Below are 19,829 nucleotides of genomic sequence, written 5' to 3'. Positions count from 1 at the left end.
CATACTCTATAGTCAAAATCTACCAGGCCAGATCTGAACTCACAGGGAGCACCCTGCCTCCACCTCCCAGACTGTTAGGATTATAGGTATGCACCACCACACCCAGTCTAATATTATTTGCTCATTCATTACGTCCCTTACGTCTGCTGACACCTCGTTAATGGCTGCTGAGTGCCTGAATGCAAGACATAAGAGCAGAGGCCAGAGTGGAGGTAGAGTGGTGGGCCCTCGGTGAAGTCTCTGGTCACTGGCTGGACTCAGAGCAGCCGTGGTCTTCCCCTTGTCACATGCCCCAAGGTTAAATACAGGTTAAAGGAACTGGGGGAAGAGAAGCCAGGGGGCATGTAGATGTGGGATCCGGCTGTCATGTTGTAAAAGGGAGTGCCCCTGGATGAGTAGTGCAGGAAGATGCCCACCAGTTTCACAGGCTGGAGGAAAATGGGCTCCCATTGCTTCGTCACTGTTAGCACCCAGCGGCCGTTCTCTGCTGCTGTAGCTCCCTTCCTGCTTGCCAGAGCTTTTGCATGCTCCCAGGACCCGAACTCCACCTCCCAGCGGTGGCGGCTGGGGTCAAAGCTGGGAAGATCCAGTGCGGTGACGGTCAGGCAGTGGGTACCACTTGATTCCAAATCTCACACTCTTCATATCATCAGAGCTGATGAGATTGGGGTGAGCAGCTGCTGGGTCAGAGTCACAGGCACTGCAGGAAGGGTAAGAATACCGAGCTGGGAGTGGCATCTGTGGGCTTCTCCCAACGGTCTCCCCATCTAAGGAAGAGGGGGAACACACAGGGGACCCGATACACCAAGGCTACTACTTGCCTTGATGGAAGCACTTACCTACATGTTCCTAAGCACCAATCAGTTCTGGAACTACAGAGGAGGGAAAAAAGAACAAAGCTGTAAGCAGAGCACCGCACTATCCCCACAAGGAAAGAGAAGGATTCTCCTGCTTAGGGCTCTGCATCCTGTGTTACTTATAACCCAAGGCCTCCCAGGTACCCCAACGACTGAAGAGGTTAGTTCAATCAGCAAGGCAGACAGAGGGCTTGAACAGAGCTGTGGGGCCTTTTATGAACAGCTAAAGAGTTCCCCCAAAGGCACGGATAAAGGATCATTACAAAAACTCTTGGCTAGTTTCTATTGCCCCCATACTTACAAAGGAAGGTTTCCATTTCAGGAAAGATCTAAGTTTTCTTTTGTTGTTCTGAGATAGGGTCATATGCAACTCAGGTGTGCCTTGAAACAGCTGAGGCTGAAGGTAATCATGAGGTTCTGACCCTCCAGCTTTCTCTTCTGCATAAAGCACGATGTCGCCGTCCTGTGTGCTTCCACCATCACATCTTAGGTGACCTTCGGGAGTCAAACCCTGGCCTTTTATTATGCCAGGCCAGGGCCCTCCCCATGTGGCTGCATCTGAAGCACCGAGTGTCTCCATTTCAGTGCGCAGCATTTCTGAAATGGAGGAAAAGGAACAGAGAGACACTGAGTTAGCCGAGTGAGCTCGATCAGAAAGAAGTTGGAGGCGGGGTCGTGAAGGCTTCAGTAGCTGGCCGGCAGGGAAGTGAGTGTACAGGCTCTGGGCCACCTGAAGCCCAGAGAGGAAGTGGGCAAGGGCTTTCCATCTGCGTCCACGCTCATGCACCTGAGAAATGCTGCATATTCTTCTCCACAAACTTTGACTTCTGGTAGAGCAGGTAGATCCTTTCTTTAACATCTGCAGGGGTGGCCAACGGCTCAGAGACAGTCATCATCTTAGCCCTGGAGACAAAAGATTGTTGGCCAGAGGACACAGGAGCAAGATGTAACCCGAGTTCCCATGAGGTGGCAGTGGGACCATCCCCACTAAACACACCCATGCCAGTTTGGGCAATGCAAAGAAGTCCTCCCTAGACTCAGTGCTCTGACGCTGGTCCTCAACGTCAGCTGCACATCAGCATCTGTGAACTGCTTTTTATAAAAGTCACAACGAGCTTAAACAACAGCCTTGCTATCAGAATTTTCTATGTCAAATTAATTATAGTTTTCTACTATTTCTATTGAAAGGAAAAAAAAAAAAAAAAGAATGAATGAAATGCTCCTTCACTCCTATTAGAATGGCCATTATAGCAGCAGTAAAAGACAAAGCAGGAAATTAGAAGTTGATGACAAGGATGTGGAGAAATTAGCACTGTGGGTGGGAATGCGAAATGATGCTTCTACTGCTGGAAATACCATGCAGGTTCCTTAAAATGTTTAAATAGGGTGGACATACAGTGTCTAGTTGTAAGTGTAAAATCTGAGAAATTGAAAGCAGAATCTCCAACAGGACTTGTATACCCATGTTCACAACAACCCTATTTCCAATAGCCCAAAGGCTGAAACATTCTAGATGTCCATCAACGCTGAACAAATAAGGAAGATGTGATGTCTGCATACAATGATGGTGTGATGTCTGCATACAATGATGGTGTGATGTCTGCATACAATGATGGTGTGATGTCTGCATACAATGATGGTGTGATGTCTGCATACAATGATGGTGTGATGTCTGCATACAATGATGGTGTGATGTCTGCATACAATGATGGTGTGATGTCTGCATACAATGATGATGTGATGTCTGCATACAATGATGGTGTGATGTCTGCATACAATGATGGTGTGATGTCTGCATACAATGATGATGTGATGTCTGCATACAATGATGGTGTGATGTCTGCATACAATGATGGTGTGATGTCTGCATACAATGATGTGATATCTGCATACAATGATGGTGTGATGTCTGCATACAATGATGGTGTGATGTCTGCATACAATGATGGTGTGATGTCTGCATACAGAGGCGTGTCATTTGGTGATTGATAAGAGTGGAATTCTGATACATGAATCGTGAAAATATCGTGCTGACTGAAAGTAAGCCAAAGGCTAAAGGACGAACATTGTATGATTCTGCTTGGGGGAGTCATTTAGAACAGCCAGGCCAATAAGCAGGAAAAACAGAGTGGTGGTTGCCAGGTAATGAGGAGGGTGATGAGGAGTGAATGTTTCTGGCACAGAGTTCCTATGTGGGAAGACAAAAGCTCTGAAGGTCGATGGCGGTAACACTGATGTGGCTCTGTCAGTGTCAGTGCACTGCAGACACAATGTAGCTGAAATTATAGGTTATGCATATTTTACTGGAAAAATAATTTTTCAAAAAACCCACTAAAGCCCAAGTCCCAACCACAAGACTGAGATTTCCTTGTTGTGGTTGTGGCTTGGACACCAGGATTGTGTCAAGTTCCTAAGTAAGTCTGAGGAGTATCTTTTCTATCTCGCCTCTCTCTTCCCCTGCCTGCTGGGCTTAACCCACCTCTAAATTTACCCCCAAAGGTCCTCCCTCCCACAAAGACCACTGTGGCCATCCATTGGAAAGGCTTCTGGGTTCCGCAGGTCTGGGAAACATTCCTTCCTCTCGGCATTCCATTCATGCCTGCCCCACTCCCGCCTGGTCAGACTCCCGCTCTGTTCTTCCCACACAAAGCCAGGAAGGGTGATCTCAGGAAGCTTCAGGAAACAGGACTCCTGAGTTATAGACTCAGGTCCTCCCTACGACTGTCTCATCCAAATACTTTCTGCAGGACACCCAAGGGGACACCATGGGACCCCTCTGTACCTGTGCAAGGTGACTCTGATGTCCTAGGAGAGAAAAGAGAGAAGCCATCCGTTACCAGTCTCCAAGAGGCCATGATTCCCTGACTGCAAGCTGCTCTCTGGCCTTTCAAGGCCTCCTAGTCCTAGGGTACCAGTAAATAGGAGCATCCCCCCTGTGTCATAATCCTTATCACATGGGTGGAAGCCTTGCTCTTTCCTGAGCAACGATGCCAGGGGCATCCTAGATGTTGAGATATCCTGGGTTCCCATCAAAGAGGCGGGAGCCCAAGAGACAGCATGAGTTACTGAGACCAAGTCTCATTCCAGGCCTCAATGGCCTTGATTCCTGACTTGGGCAGTGACAACAGCCTGAGTCATCCCCTTGGGCACAGTGGGTAGGTCAAGGCCAGCTGCACTCACACTCACCTGCATGAGCTTCCATTCTGGCTGGTCTTGCTTGGCCTCCAGTTCTCCAATCAGCTCGTCCAGGAGGGCAATGTCCCGGGAAACCCGGGTGTCATATGTCTCTCGGACCTTGCCAATGGTCTGGCCTAGCTCCTGCAGCCAGCTCACAAAGAGTTGCTCTTGCTGTTCCAGGAAGCGGTACAGCTTCTCAAGCTGACAGGAAACCCTCTGCTTCTGGGTTTCTGTTTGCTTCTGGGGAACACAGAATTGGGAGGTAGGTGAGTGTGTGCTGTGGACTGGAAATGCGTATCTAGGGATGGTCTCAAAGCCCACCGCATAGAGATGGACGAGAGGCAGCCTTCCTCAGTGTGAAGCTTGAGTGAGCATGGTTTCCATAGGCTCATATATTTGACTATTTGGTCTACAGCTGGTGGGACTGTTTGAGAAGGGTTAGAAGGTATGGCCTGGGGGAGAAGTGTGGCTCTGAGATTGAGCTTTGAGGTTTCAAAAGCCCACACCATTTCCAATTTGTTCTCTCTCTCTCTCTCTCTCTGTCTCTCTCTCTCTCTCTTTTCTCTCTCTCTCTCTCTCTCTCTCTCTCTCTCTCTTTCTCTCTCTCTCTCTCTCTGTTTCTCTCTCTCTCTCTCTCTCTCTCTCTCTCTCTCTCTCTCTCTGTCTCTCTCTCCCTCCCCCCTCCCCTCTCAGCCCAATGCTTGTAAGGTAGATGTAAGCTTTCAATTTCTGCTTCAGCACCAAGCCTGCCTACCTGCCTGCTGCCATGTTCCCAACCACACTGGTCATAGGTTCTAACCTTTTGAGTCATGAGCCCCCAATTAAATGCTTTTTTAAATAAGTTACCTTGGTCATGGTATCTCTTCACAACAATTTAAGGTTTAAGTATCTTAAGATTTAATTACTTTTATTTTTAGGAAAAAAAATGTTTTTCCTGAATGCATGTATGTGTGCCTGGTGCCCTCAGAAGTCAGAGGAGGGCTCCAGATCCCCTGAAACTGGAGTTATGGATGGCTGTGAGCCACCAACTAAGTGATGCGAACTGAACCCAGGTCCTTTACAAGAGCAAATGCTGTCAACTCTGATCCATCTCTCCAGTCCCCATCTTCACAGCAACTTAAATGTAAGTAAGATTCTCGCCTCTTACCGAGATTGCTCCAGAACAAGGAGCAATCTGTATGGAAGTTTCGAGAACAGACAGCATAAGAGGAGCTAGCTCTTAAGAAAATCTATTGAGTATGGTACCAGGTCCAATAGTTTTCCTTATTTCTTCCAAAATTTCCATGTTGAAGTTGTCAGCACTTCAGAATATGAGACTATCGAGAGGTAGGATACTGGCAGATGTACCTGGTTAAGATGAGGTCATTCTAAAGTAGGTTGACATCCAGGCCATCCAGAAGTAGAGAGCAAGATCTAGTCTCAAAAAGCCCAAAAAAGGGGCTTGGGGACTTAACTCAAGCATAAAACCCTTTCCTACAAGTACAAAGCCCTAGGTTCTGTCCCTAGAATTGGAGGAAAAGGACACCAAAAAGTCAATATAGTTTTTTTTAAATAAAATTTATAAATAAAAATTATATCATTATTATTATCATTCAAAGACAGGATTTCACGATGTAGCCCTGGCTGGCCTGGTTTGCTGTATAGGCCCTGCTGCCCTCAGACTTGTGGCAGTCTTTCTGCTTCTGCCTCCTGAGTGTTAGGACTGCAAGTGTGTGCCGCCATTCCTGATCTCCCAGTGTGTGTTCGGGGGTCCAATGGAGCCCGGGCTGGTTTTGGACTTACTATGTAGCTAATGGTGAACTTGAATTTATCTTCCTGCCTCTGCCTTCCAAATGTTGAGATTATAGGTGTGTGTTATCATATCCAGTTTTTGCCGTACTGGGGGGTGGAACTCGGAGCCTCATCGATCCTAGCCTTCTTTCTACTGTACTAGCTGAGCTACAATAATTATAACAACAATACAGAGAGTTTTTGAAGTGACAACTAATGTCTTCCAGTTTCTCTAAACTGTTCAGTTGTGAGAAGGAGAAAGTGAGCAGGTCCTGACAGATTAACCCTCTCCCCTGACAGGGAGCTGCAAGGGTGAGCTCCCCCTTAGTCCTCCTTCTCATGGACAGAGGCTCAGTGTGGCCATCCCTGATGTGAATGATGGCAGACCCTCGGGGACCTTTCCTCACTCTCAGTCCCCTCCTCTTTTCCCCGGGCAAACATGGGCAAGGGCTGGCCCTGGGACCCACCGGGCAGTTCTCTGTCTTTCTGCGTTCCTCGGCACTCCCCCTCAGCTCCCTCAGCCGCTCCAGCTGTTTCTGGATCTGTTCCTGGAGAAGAGACCTGGTTAAGATGCTCACATTTGGCTCCCGCCCGTTTTAGCTCATACCGATTCTAGAGAGAAGGGAAGCAGAACCAGGGGTGCTGCCATGGAGGTATGGGGGAGTGGGGGTGGGTGGGAGGCATTCTAGGAAAGAAGAGGTGTGAAGCCGGGTGTGGTGGCGCACGCCTTTAATCCTAGCACTTGGGAGGCAGAGGCAAGTGATCTCTGTGAGTTCGAGGTTAGCCTGGTCTACAAAGCGAGTCCAGGACAACCAAGGCTATGCAGAGAGACCCTGTCTTGAAAAACCAGGAGAAGAAGAAGAAGAAGAAGAAGAAGAAGAAGAAGAAGAAGAAGAAGAAGAAGAAGAAGAAGAAGAAGAAGAAGTGTGAATTCATCACCAATGGAAACAGAGCCACGCAGAGAGCACCACTGATCCCCAACGGGGGACCCAGGATTCATACTTAAAACCAAAATCCTTGGACTCCCGAACAACATAAATGATCATTTCCGCTGTTGCTGTGCCTAGTTTGTCTTGTGTTTGTACCCTTTCGAGCTCAAGGATCCGGACTAAGGTGCCCACGTCCCAGAGGGGTTGGTTTATAAAGAACACGTGGTGCAGTTTCCAATTATGTGGGAGAAAGGGCGCTGGCCGTGATCGCCTTACCTTGTATTCCAGGGCAGCCTCCTCTATGGGGCGCACACGATGGCCTTGATGCTCCTGAGTCAGCCTGCAGATGAGGCAAATGGGCTTCCCATGGTCCTCACAGAAGAGCAGCTGCACCTGTTTTATGTGGCGTGGGCACTGTGGCAGGGGCGGGGGGCTCTGGGCTCCACAGCTCTTTCCTGAAAGTGATCTTTGGCATTGGAAGCATATTGGTGAGCATCTGCCTGAGGCTTTGGGATCCCCTGGGGCAATGGAACAGCTACAGGAACTTTGCACACAGGTGCCACCATGCAGGTCCCCTTCCTGGGTGTGACAAAGAGGACATGCAGCCTTGTCCCGTGACCTTCCTGGAGACACAGGAGTGGAAAATATCTTCAGTGGTAAACCCCAGATAGTTACAAGACAGCAACTGTTCACAGGATACACACATTCTCGGTTAGATCTGGCTACTTCCCAGCATGCTTTTCTCTGATAGCCATCCAATGAGGCTATGGACAGACCCCCTGGGGCTAAGAGATGAGGACAAGGCTTTCTGCTTTTCTGAGCCGTTGGCATCCTTGGGCATTTATACTGTGAGAGACCCATGGCCCTTTGCTACAGATCCTACGTGCTCCCCTTGCACAGACACAGATCTAGTGAGTCATATAAAGGAAAGTGAAACACGCGGACAGCATTCGCTTTCCTATTTCACACTACCACAGTTAGCTCACAACTTAAGCAAGAGCCCCTGGGCACGGCCGCCTTGGGCCTCGTTCGTTCGTGGACAGACCCTCGCTCCTAGCAGAAAACTTGGCCAGAAAACATGCCAGCATTTGGAACAAGTGTGCCAGGTAAATCCTCAGCTCCCACTCAAGAATCATAAATAAAAATAAGGGGCTTTATAAAGCTAACGGGAGACTCTCTCACAGTGAGGACGGAACAGTTATGAGGCTATAGGCACTGTCTCTATGCACCAGAAACAGCAGGAGACACATGAAGAAAGAACGACACGTGATCTGTTAGCTCTTCCTTTCTCCTCCCTCCTGGCCCAGGAATTTGCCTCACAATCAAACGTCACAGTGTCCCAGAAGGAACCATTCTTGTGATAGAATCAATTGTTTGCCTATCCTCGCTCTAAACTGAGCTTCTCCGCCTCCTGTGCAGTCAGCAGAGGCCCTTTGACCAAATTCTAATCAGAGGGAAGTGAGAACAAACAGCTTCTAGCAACTTTAAAAACCTTCTGTACATCACGGTGTTCCCTTTGTCCCTCCAATACTTGTGAGTGGAGCCAGGGCATCACCTGTGAGGCTACAAATTTATGTAAGGAAGAAAGGAAGGAAGGAAGGAAAGAAAGAAAGAAAGAAAGAAAGAAAGAAAGAAAGAAAGAAAGACATCAAATCAGAAACCCTTGTTGTGGTCACGCAAATGTGAGTCACTTACATGAAAGAGGAACAAGCTTCTGTGCCGTTGACGTTCTAGCTCTTACATACAAACACAATCCTGATGACGCCCCAGGAAGAGGGGTTTTGCTCAACCTCTTTCCCCTTCCCAGAGAAAGATGCTTGTGGAATCTCTGCCCCAGCACTTACCCCGTGGTAAAGTGCACTGTGGCAAAGGATTATTTTAACCCATTCAGTCCTAGATTCTTAACCTAGCCTGTGGCTAGAACTTCCAAGAACTCAGGCACAAACTGAAATTTGATGCAACCCCGTTGTGTAAGATGTGTGGGTTTTTTTTCCCCTCCTGGGCCTGCATCACATTTCAAAGGGACCCCTGGAGGGCAGCAGGTATCCCAGCAGTATAAATCTGGTTAGAATAAAGGGAGTTTTGGGGAGCTGGGGGAGGGTACCTTGAGAAGCTGGGTCTTCTGGAGTTTGGGCTGGTTTTTCACATAGTGACAAGGACAGTTCTGCATAGCAGGTCTCTTGTCTCCCAGTTGTACTTTCCTCCCAGGATACAGGGCATCTCTCCTCTCCAATCAATGAGGTTTTGGAATGTTTCCTGAATGTTTCTTCATCCAGGACGGTGGAATATTCTGGATTCCCCGTGCCCTTTTCTAGAGCCCCAGACGTCCCTCCGTTCAAGATAGCTGCTCTCATGGGGGTAGGTGCCGCGTGAAGACTCCCGTTGCTTGTTTCCTCTTGACTCAGGAGGGTTTCTGAATTTGGGGGTTCGCCTTCTCTTGAACAGGAGGTAAATTCAAGACTTTTGGGTCGCTTCCTTCCTGAAGGCAAATACACTTCAGCTTTCTTGCTTTCTCTCCTCACTGGCATGTTGTTGCTGAGTCCCTGCAGCCTCCCCGCTGAGCTGGCATTCCTGCGGAGCTGGGCGCTTGCTGCAGTCTTGTCCTCCTTGTCCCCTGGGGACTGGGTGACCAGGCTTCTCTTATAGAGCGAGGCCGTGCTCCTGGCTCCTGGCCTGGTCTTTGAATCCAGGCTCTCGGGGCCCCTCTGATCCCTCCTTTGGACCAGAGATTTCTTCTGGGGTCCCTTCCCCACTTCAGACTGGCTGGGCGGCAGGCTGTCCAAGCCTTCTTCACTCTGCCTTGTCCCATCCACTTCCAGGACACTCGTGGACTTAATCTCTCCAGGAGACTGGGCAGAACCATCAATTCTATTTTCTTCAGTTACATGTTCTAGGAAGACAATCAGAGACGGTCATGAAGCTGTCCTACATTCAAGGCTGACGTTGAGGAAGAGAGAACCTCCACAGAAGTTATTAAAATCAAAGAACAGGACATTCTAGACAACAGCAATCAATAACACAGAACCATAAAATGTAAGATAAATGAAAGCTGGCTTGTTGTTATGGATGTCTGCATGACTATAGATGTGACAATTGATTCATAAAACAAAGCAATTAAAAAAAGAAGAAGAATTAAAACAGACCAGCTCAGCGAGTAGGTACTTGTCACCAAGCTTGGTGACCTGAGTTTGACCTCCAGAGCCCACAAGGAAAAGGAGCCAATCAATTCCTTCATGTTGTCCTGACCTTTTTATGGGTGCCACAGCACACTAACACTCACTTACATATGCAGACAGGCACAACATACATAAATAAATTTAAATTAAAAATTAAAATAGAATCCCAGGGGGAGAGAGATGGCTCAGTAGTTCAGAGCACTGGAGGATCTTCCAGAGCATACAGATTTGGTTCCTATCACCCACATGGTGGCCCACAACCAGTTCTGGGGAAGCTGATGACCTCTTCTGGCTTTGTGCATGTCAAGTATGCAAGTGATGCACGCATGTGAATGCAAGCAAAACAACCACATGCATAAAATTAACTAATTAAAATAGGGACTTATTACTGACTCTGTTTTCTGTTCACTGCACAAACTGAAGAAAATCTCAGGCCCCAAAGGAATGTGTATATGTGATACTTGAAAACAACATTGCATGGGTGTGCTGTGTACACCTTCTAATCTCAGCACTCTGGACACAGAGGCAGGGGGATCTCTGTGAGTTTGAAGCCAGCCTGGTCTACATAGTGAGGTCCTGTCTAACATGCAAAAACAAAACAAAACAAAACACCCAAACAAATAAAAAACAGTAAACACACTTGCCTGCAATTTTAGGATATTGTTGCTTAAAATGACCAGTAAGGCTTAATTCAATGAAGCTAATCTGTAATTTTGGAACTTTCCATTAAAAGTAAAGAACCTTTAAGTGTGCTTGTAAAGGATCCTGAAATTAGACAGTTAATAAGATTTTTCAGCCTTGTTAGTATGGTTGGATTTCCAGCCCTTTCTGCTAACCGAATCTTCGTCTGCGCATGCGTGTTAGTTAAAAAAAAAAAAATGAAGTGCTTGTCCTGATTCTCACGCACAGCCTCGTCTCTGGGAGCCTGGGGGAGAGGGAGGCTTCTCTAAGCAGGATACAAAGGCCAGAGAGAAGGTCGGGGCACACTGCTCAGGTTGTGGGGGAACGGACGGGGGTCTCCCCAATCCTTAAGCTAGTGAGCTTGGGTCCGAGCGTTCCTTCCCTCCTCCACCAGTACCCAGCAGCCATGGCCGCTGGGAATGGGCTTGGCCACGTACCTGGGCCTGTGGCCTTGCGAAGCTCCTCCGCTAGTAGCCGCTGGTTGGTGGCCCGCAGGATCTGCAGGGTCAGCCTGACAGCATGCTCCTCCCCGTAGTAGGTGAGCAGAAGGCTGGCCAGCTTTACCGGCCTGGCCATCTGTATATGGCTCCGGGGGATCCTGGAGTGGCCCTTCTCCATGGTGCTGTTTTGTAGTTTGAACTTAAACTTCTCGAAGTCGTAGGGCAACAGCTCCTCCAGGGTGTTTAGCAGGTGATCGCTACGGGTCTTGGCCATGTTGCTGGCCAGGAGGAACCGCAGCCAGCTGTGCGGCTTCTGGCAGAAAATGAGGACCTCTCTCCTGATACTAAAGAACGAGCAAGAAATAGCTTGTGAAATACCAGGCAACGCACAGGAAACAACGCAGCCTTTGGTGGAAACTGAGACTGACGATGAGGGCGTGTCCTGGGTGCAGCCCACTGCACCCCTCTTCAAGGATTCCGAGTCATTTCTGATGATGAGAGCTCTGCTTTGCCAGCCTATGAATAAAAGGCAGGCCAGACTGTTAAGGGAGGTTCTGGGGTGGAGGTCCACACCTTCCAGATGCTCTCTTGCTTGATCTTGCTCTCAGGACCCTGGGCTGGTGGAAGAGGAGAGATGGCCTTGCTTGGAGCTGGCCCCCTCTGGCTAAGTGCTCTCTTCGGACTCTTGGGGTTTATAGACCTCCTGGGCCAACGGGCAGGCGAAGGAACAGGCAGCAAATAATCCCTATAGGCTTTGCCTGGTCCTGCTCAAGAAAGCCGGAGCAGCGGGGCAATGTGATGCAGTTTCAGTCTGTCTGGTTTGGGTCTAGTCTATCCACTAGCACAAACTTCTCAAATAGTGGCTCCGAGGAGCACCGTTGTCACCGCCACTCAGGGGCATCTGCTCTCATCCCTTACTCTCTGGGAGTCGGGGTGCTCTTCTTCTTCCCTGTGCCCTTTGAAATGTATTCCCTAGGTAGTCACTAGGATGCTTGAGGTACAAGGTTGGAGAGATGCGGGCATCCTTTGGCACAGGTGAGCCACGGTGAGCCTCAGAGTGGCTCCAAGGCCAACGGAGGGTCCGTGGGAGGAACTGATCTCTAGTTTCCGCCTTTATGAAATTCCTGATTTTTTACCCTCAATCTTTTTTTGTTTGTTTGTTTGTTTGGTTGGTTGGTTTTGTTTTTGTTTTTTTGTTTGTTTGTTTGTTTTTTTGAGACAGAGTTTCTCTGTGTAGCCTTGGCTGTCCTGGACTCTCACTTTGTAGACCAGGCTGGCCTCGAACTCACAGCGATCCTCTTACCTCTGCCTCCCGAGTGCTGGGATTAAAGGCGTTTGCCACCACCACACCTCAATGTTTTATTTTGAAAAATTTTCAGCCTACAGAAAGTGGAGAGTTTGTACAAGGAACACTTCCCACACTGTCTACACAGGCTGACTAACTGCTTCTGTGTTACGTTTTGGGCTGCCTCCTTCACTTTCTTCTTAACCGTTTGATAATAAGTAGAAAGCACTGTTGCCGATCTTTTTAAACACCCTAGGTATCTGTGATGGCTTATACCCCCCCTCCCCCACAGACTTTCTCTGTGTAGCCTTGGCTGTCCTGGACTCACTTTGTAGACCAGGCTGGCCTCGAACTCACAGCGATCTGCCTGCTTCTGCCTCCCGAGTGCTGGGATTACAGACATGCACCACCACTGCCCAGCTTGTGATGGAGTATCTTGATTGTGGACCTGACATGCTCGGGAAGATAGACCCTTAACTGAAAAACTGCCTCCTTCAGATTGGCCTCTAGGCATGTCTGTTGGCATTTTCTTGATTATTGGCCAATATAGGAGCACCCAGCCCGTTGTGGGTGACACCATCCCGGGGAAGATGGAGTTGGCATGTCCAAGAAACGTAGCTGAAGCTGGGTGGTGGTGGCACACACAGAGGCAGGTGGATCTCTGAGTTCGAGGCCAGTCTGGTCACAGAGTGAGTTCTAGGACAGGCAGGGATGTTTCACAGAGAAACCCTTGTGAGAGGCCGCACTCACATTCGCCATTACAAGATGGCGCTGACATCCTGTGTCCCAAACTGGTAAACAAGTAATCTGCGCATGTGCGAAGGAACTTTCCACTTGTTGTGCTCTGCCTCTCCCGTGGCATCATATCGCCTGATGAGTAACAGCCAATCAGGGACTGACACATCCTAAGCGGAGAACAGTTTCCTATATAAGGGATGGGTTTCTGCTGTTTGGGGTCTCCATTTTACTTGTCGTAAGCTTATGCTCTCCCTCTTAAGACGCATTAAAGCTTTACTGCAGAAGGATCCTGTGTGTGCAGCGTCGTTCTTGCTGGCGAGAAGGTAACGCGAGTCACAAACCCTGTCTTGAAAAACCAAAAAGAAAGAAAGAAGCTTGGCTGAGTGTGCACCTAGGAGCAAGCCAGTGAGCAGTGTTCCTCTGCCATTTCTGCTTCAAGCTCTTGCCTGTGTGTCCTGCTTTGGCTTCATTTGATCATGCACTGTACCCTGGAGGATGTAGATAACCCCTTTCCTTCTCAAATTGCTTTTGGCCATGGTATTTATCACAGCGATCGAAACCGAACTAGAACAATGACGCGAAATACTTCCAACAATGTATTACTTTACTCTGTGTGTGTGTGTGTGTGTACTCATACACATGTGCTTGGGTGCGTGTGCACAAATGTGTGCATTTAGAGAGGCCAAGGATTGACATTGGGTATCTTAGTTTATTGATTTCCATCCTGTTTGTTTGTTTGTTTGTTGTTTGTTTGGGACAGGGTTTCTTACCTGAACCTAGAGCTCACCAATTCATATAGACTGAGTAGTCTAAGAGGCCCCAGGGCTCCCTCCCCATCTCCCTGGCACTGGGATTATACACCTGTGCCACCAGGCCTGACATTTTATGTCAGTGCTGAAGAGCTAAAATCAGATCCTTACACTTGTGTGATAAGCATCAAATCCACGGAGCCATCTCCCCACCTTACCTAAGGTGCTATTTCAAGTAACCACAATGAAAAGTTTACACTCAAGAAAGACAATGTCACAACAGAATAACAAGTCTATGAAACGTCTACATTTGTTCCAACAGTGTCTCATTCTTCCTATGCTTTTTAAAATTTGAGATATTTTAATTTGAACTTGGTGTTTTATTCATATAAACATTTTAAAACTGATTAGTTAATTTGCACTAATGTATAATCATTGTGTATAATTCTGGATTACAAATGGATCATTTCTTTTTTTTTTTATTATTAATTTATTCTTGTTACATCTCAATGGTTATCCCATCCCTTGTATCCTCCCATTCTTCCCTCCCTCCCATTCTCCCCCTACTCCCCTCCCCTATGACTGTTCCTGAGGGGGACTTCCTCCCCCTGTATATGCTCATAGGGTATCAAGTCTCTTCTTGGTAACCTGCTATCCTTCCTCTGAGTGCCACCAGGTGCCCCCTCTAGGGGACATGGTCAAATATGAGGCACCAGGGTACGTGAGAAAGTCATATGCCACTCTCCACTCAACTGTGGAGAATGTTCTGCCCATTGGCTAGATCTGGGTAGGGGTTTAAAGTTTACCGCTGGTGCCTTAGTTTGAACGGGACCCCTGGGCCCAAAAAAGGATCATTTCATACAATTACATAACACACTTTCCATACCTCTGACCCTTCCCTGCCTCGGCCCCGTTTGTTCCCTGAGACAGTGTTTTTTACTTTCATATCATATAAACATACATGATTTTAAGGATCTATATAATATATAGGAACCAGAAATGAAAGAAAATACATTACCTTTCTGAGCTTGACTCAATTCACTTAATATGTTCATCTCTACTTAGATCCATTTTATGAAGATGATACATATTTTATTCTTTATTATTGAAAACATTTCAAATATATGTTGCTTACATTACATTTTCTATATCTAGTTCCCATTTTTAAGGAATCTTTTTCTAAGCACCACATCAGTCTTTTACACTCAGGTCAATATCGAATGCTTTACAGTATTTATAATATAATATTTATAAATATTTCAAAACTGATTTTCATTTCCCAAAGTAAAAACTGAATTTTTTACAAACAATAATGGCATTCGGAAACATCTTAGGAAAAACCAGTATTTTGATGTTGTTGTTGTTGTTGTTGTTGTTGTTGTTGTTGTTATTGGATGAGTTTCTGGACATTAAGAGGAGAAAGTATGTGGGGTAAATCTCCTCTATGCAGCCCTTGCATGGAGGCTGAACCCACATACACCGAGGGTTCCCTTGACTGAAGATGGATGCTTTCCTTGCTCCTGAGGAATTCAATTCCTTATTATAGAGCACAGGCACTATCCGAGGAAAGAATCCAGCAACGTCTGAATTATTTATTGTGAGGAAAGTCATGTAATGGCGTGGACAGGCACAGACCTTAGGTGGGAGATGTCACTGTGGCTTCTGGCCTGTTGGGTTGAGGCAGGGTTCTCATTGAGGACATGTGAGCCTGGAACTTGTGATGATGCCCTTGAACTCCCGATCCTCCCACCTCCCCCTTTCAAGTGCTGACATGAGCACTTAAATATCACAGCAGGCTCTTTGAGGTTTGGGGTTGAAGTAGGTTTTCATATAGGCCACGCCAGACCCCCTGAACTTGCTATGTACCTGAGGACAGCCTTGAACTTCTGATCCTCCTGTGCCTTGGGATTCCTGTGCATTTGGGAATGCTGGAATTTACAGGCAGGCATGACCAAATCAGGCCTTTTGTTGTTGTTGTTGAAAAGATGGTTTATTTTGAAACCGGTTCCCAAAAACCGGTGTGTGTGTGTGTGTGTGTGTGTGTGTGTGTGTGTGTGTGTGTAATAACTCAGAGTCTTGAAATGCTGGAAAATTACCCTTTGTGAGAAACTGTTCTGTAGGTTTGCATTACTCAGAGAAAATGGCCTCCCTTGTGTTTGGGGTGGGGGTGGGGGAGGGGCATAACTAAGGCAAACTAATCAGAACTTTCCAGGTCATTGTTGAAAAATATTGAGTTTAGTCTGGACGTCAAAGAGGACAAAAACAATGTCCAATACCCTGTCTCACGCAGGGCTCCTATAGCTGTGAGAAACAGCACAACCTGAAGCAACTTGGGGAAGTAGAGGTTTCTGTGGCTCACACTTTCACGTCACAGTCAAGGAACTTGAGGCAGGAACTAAGGAAGCCTGCTTTGTTGTTCACCCCAGGACAACCTGCCCAGGAGTGGCACTGGCCCCCAAAGAACCGGGACTTTCCACATCGATTATTAACCAAGAAAACGTCCCCTGCCCTGCCCACAGGCCAATCTGGTAGAGGAAGTTTTTTGTTCTTTGCTTTTTTGTTTTTTTCTTAAATTTGCGGTCCCTCCTTCCAAATGACTCTAGCCCGTGCCAAGCTGACATAAAAGTCATTAATACACCCCTCTATCCAAACAATCTCTTAACCGGTTCACACCACCTGCCTCCCTGCCCCTATCAACTGGCATTTTTCAAAACTATAGACATTGGCTTTTTAAAAGTCTATTTCAGGGGCTGGAGAGATGACTCAGAGGTTAAGGGCATTGGCTGTTCTTCTGAAGGTCCTGAGTTCAAATCCCAGCAACCACATTGTAGCTCACAGCCATCCATAATAAGAGCTGGTGCCCTCTTCTGGCTGTAGGCACTCATGCAGGCAGACTACTAAATATATAAATAGTAATTTTTTAAAAAAAAATTCTATTTCAAGCAGAGTGCCCCCCCCCCCAGTTTGCACTTGCGTGATTGGTTCTTTGTCACTAGGCAGCAGGCAGCACTCAGATATCCTCAAGATCTCTCCTTTCCTTTAACCTGAGAGTGTGACAGTAACTGCCACCCATTGAAGAATCTTTTCTAAATAAATTACTTCAAGTGATTGCGAAACAGTGATAATTCCACTTCTTTGTTTGTATTATTTGTATATCTTGAATTAGACTTCTGATTTGCTGTTTCCATCAAAGTTTTGCCTTGAAGTTGTTTTGTGAATAACACAGTTAATCCTTTAACAAACAGCACTTTTTTCTTTCTTTTCATTTTTGTTTGTTTGTTTGTTTTTGGAGACAGGGTTTCTTTGTGTAGCCCTGGCTGTCTTGAAACTCACTCTGTAGACCAGGCTGGCCTTGAACTCAGAGATCTGCCTGCCTCCGCCTCCCACATGCTGGGACTAAAGACATGTGCCACCACCACATGGCACAGCACTTGTTTTATTCCAAGCATATTTTTCACTCTATTTTGTTTCCCCTCCCTCCTTCCTTTCTTCTTTTCATCTTTGTGTATGTATTATTTGTTATTTGCACGTAGGAATGCAATTGTACACATGCCAGAGTACACATGTGGAGGTCAGAGGTCAACCTCAGGTGTTGGTCCTTGCTTTCCACATTGTCAAGAGATAAGGTCTCAGCACCACTGTAGATGCCAGGATAGCTGGTCCTCCAGCCTCTGTGGCTTCTCCTAGCTCCATCTCCCCACAGGAACACAGGGACTACAAACACACACAAGCTGATGGCTTGATGCGTAGGGATTTCTCAGGTTGTGCCAGAAAGATCCAGACTGAGGCTTCACTGGGACCAGGACCTGTGCAAGACTTTAGGAAGCTGCTGCCCAATCTCTGGATGTCAGACAGCTTCCTGCTTCTGCTGCCGGGAGAAGCGGTGAGGTTTTGTGGCGTGCAGGACTCCCTGACTCATCAGGAAACTCCTTGGAGCATCTACCACAGAATGAGGCCGAGAATGGGGATTTCCAGAGCCGCAATTTGCAATTGTAACTGCTTGTTTTGTAACAGGGGCAACTCTGAGTCAGACACTTCTGGAAGGCAGTGTTTTGATAGTACTAGTCTTCCAAGGTCAAGAGAGAATCCAAAAAGTCTCATGTTTTAGGGGCTTCTGATGAAACGGAAAACTAGGCTTAAAGCCTTAGGTGATACATTGTGTTTGGTTTAAAAATGAAAGTAGAATAGTACTGAGTTTCCCCCCTCATCTTTAACAGCATCTTTGTTATGCTTTGGTAATGTTGGACATGTTTACAATGTGTCTTGATCATAACAAGCTGCTCCTACTTACTCAAGATGCTCCCCCAGCACAGCGCCTCCCTTCTTCAGGCCTTTTTAAAATTTACTGAGTCCAGCTAGTGCTGCCTGCACAACGGCGACTAAGCTTGTTGTCTTGATCTTGGCTCTTGTGCAGGTGACCGGAGCTTCAGTGATTTAGTTCATGAGTGCACTGAGTGGACGGCGTTTGATGGCACACCTCCCCACCCTTCAGCAGTTCCACCCTTTCTGCCTCCCTTTCGGGGTGCTCTCTAAGCTATGTTGGAGTTGATTTAGATGCCCTGTTTAGAGTTGAGCAATGAACCTCTCCCTGCATGCTGGGATTACAGGCATGTGTCATTGCACCCAGCTTCTCCCCTTTCTATGGCTCCTCAGTTTTCCATCTTTTGGTCCTGATTCAAGCCCATCTGGTGTGCAAAGCTTTGTTCTATTAGTTGTGTATCTGTTAGTTCTTTGTTTAGTCTTCACCCCATGCCAGGAGACGGTAAAATATTTCCAGAACAAGAGAAAAAAGTGAGGTTTATTATCTTAGTGAGATTAGATAAACTCTCTGAGATCATAAAGTAAATACTAGGGGGAAAAGACACTTCAGGGCCAGAGTCTAAAATCCCTTGAAACAGGGATGTCTAAAATACACGAAATCACAAGTCTTTTTGTTTGGTTGGTTTGGTTTGGTTTTTCCAGACAGGGTTTCTTTGTATAGTCCTGGCTGTCCTGGCCTCATGTTGTAGACCAGGCTGGCCTCTAACTCACAGCTATCCACCTGCCTCTGCCTTCCTAAGTGCTGGGATAAAGGTGTGCACCACCACGCCCGACTATCTTTTTTAAACAAGATTTTTGTGTATGGATGGTTTTTGTTAGACCAGAATTGAGGCAGCATAAAAATAAAAGGGGTGATTGACCTCTACAGAGTCAGAAATGCCCTTTGGTCAGAACAGTTGAAGGTCGGTAGTCTCTCTTCAAAGTGGAGACTGTGCTCCATCACAGCCGGGGTTTGGGGTTTTATAGGGCAGAAAAAGGACCTTTGAGGATGGAAGATTCCATCTGCAGATCAATTCCCCTATAGTCTGAGAGTGATAAATAACTGAAATTGTAGTCAATCATATCAGAGGCTTCCAGGATCCTATCAACCCACAGGCGTTATCAGCTGAGTCAACTTTCCTGTCCCAAGGTTCTAGGCCCACTTGAAGGTTTGGACTGTGACTGCATATTTATACCTGGCAAGGACCAGTACCCGTGGAGACCAGTAGAGGGCGCTAGATCCCCTGGGACTGAAGCTAGAGAAGGCTGTGAGCCACCACGTGGTTGCTGGGAGCAAAACCCAAGTTACCTAGAAAGGCAGCTAGTACTCTCTCCACTGAGTCATCTCTCCAGGCCAACTTCACAAGTCTTGACGAGGTTTTTTCTGAATAAACTTACTGTTATTCCCAAATTGTGGAAGACTCCTCAAACAGACCACTCAAGAGCCAAGTCCTTGCATGTAATTGCAAGGAAATCTTTACTGCAGGTTCAAGCCCAGGCCACCCCTCCAGTGTACTGACACAGCAGATGCAGGGAGGCGGCCTTGAGTCTCAATTGAGATGGGTTTTTATAGGTTTTAGACAAAGAAATGGTTTTTACAGTATATGATTGGATGATACGTTTGGGCAGAAAAGCTGCAAGCAGGGAGTTACAAGCCTTGGCATTTTGTGGTTGGGTAATAAGTGTAGGGGCAAGTTGACTTATAGAAAAGATTGGTTGAAGCAAGCT

General features: G+C 47.0%; 1 protein-coding gene across 1 annotated transcript; it reads right to left on the bottom strand.

Moving 5' to 3' along the window:
- Window positions 1–839: 839 nt before the first annotated feature.
- On the bottom strand, window positions 840–11,354 carry Mefv (MEFV innate immunity regulator, pyrin). The gene is made up of 9 exons (XM_051167718.1): window positions 11,028–11,354; window positions 8,838–9,623; window positions 7,010–7,356; window positions 6,272–6,352; window positions 4,044–4,274; window positions 3,640–3,662; window positions 1,645–1,760; window positions 1,159–1,454; window positions 840–872 (listed from the first exon to the last, which is right to left on the bottom strand). Exons 1-9 carry the CDS (start codon window positions 11,302–11,304, stop codon window positions 861–863), a joined length of 2,169 nt encoding a protein of 722 aa, XP_051023675.1. The 5' UTR covers window positions 11,305–11,354; the 3' UTR covers window positions 840–860.
- Between the last annotated feature and the right edge of the window lie 8,475 nt (window positions 11,355–19,829).

Source organism: Acomys russatus, chromosome 25 (assembly GCF_903995435.1).
Source record: "Acomys russatus chromosome 25, mAcoRus1.1, whole genome shotgun sequence".
Classification (NCBI taxonomy): domain Eukaryota; kingdom Metazoa; phylum Chordata; class Mammalia; order Rodentia; family Muridae; genus Acomys; species Acomys russatus.
This window is presented reverse-complemented; position numbering and strand designations above follow the sequence as displayed.

What these genes read in the sequence shown, in the direction of transcription:
- Mefv (XM_051167718.1), bottom strand. Translation starts at nt 11,304, where the DNA reads ATGGCCAAGACCCGTAGCGATCACCTGCTAAACACCCTGGAGGAGCTG. An exon ending in AGAAGACCCAGCTTCTCAAG is followed by an intron (nt 7,357 to 8,837) that starts GTACCCTCCCCC and finishes CTGTGTCTCCAG; the next exon opens with GAAGGTCACGGGACAAGGCT. An exon ending in AGGCTGCCCTGGAATACAAG is followed by an intron (nt 6,353 to 7,009) that starts GTAAGGCGATCA and finishes TCTCTTCTCCAG; the next exon opens with GAACAGATCCAGAAACAGCT.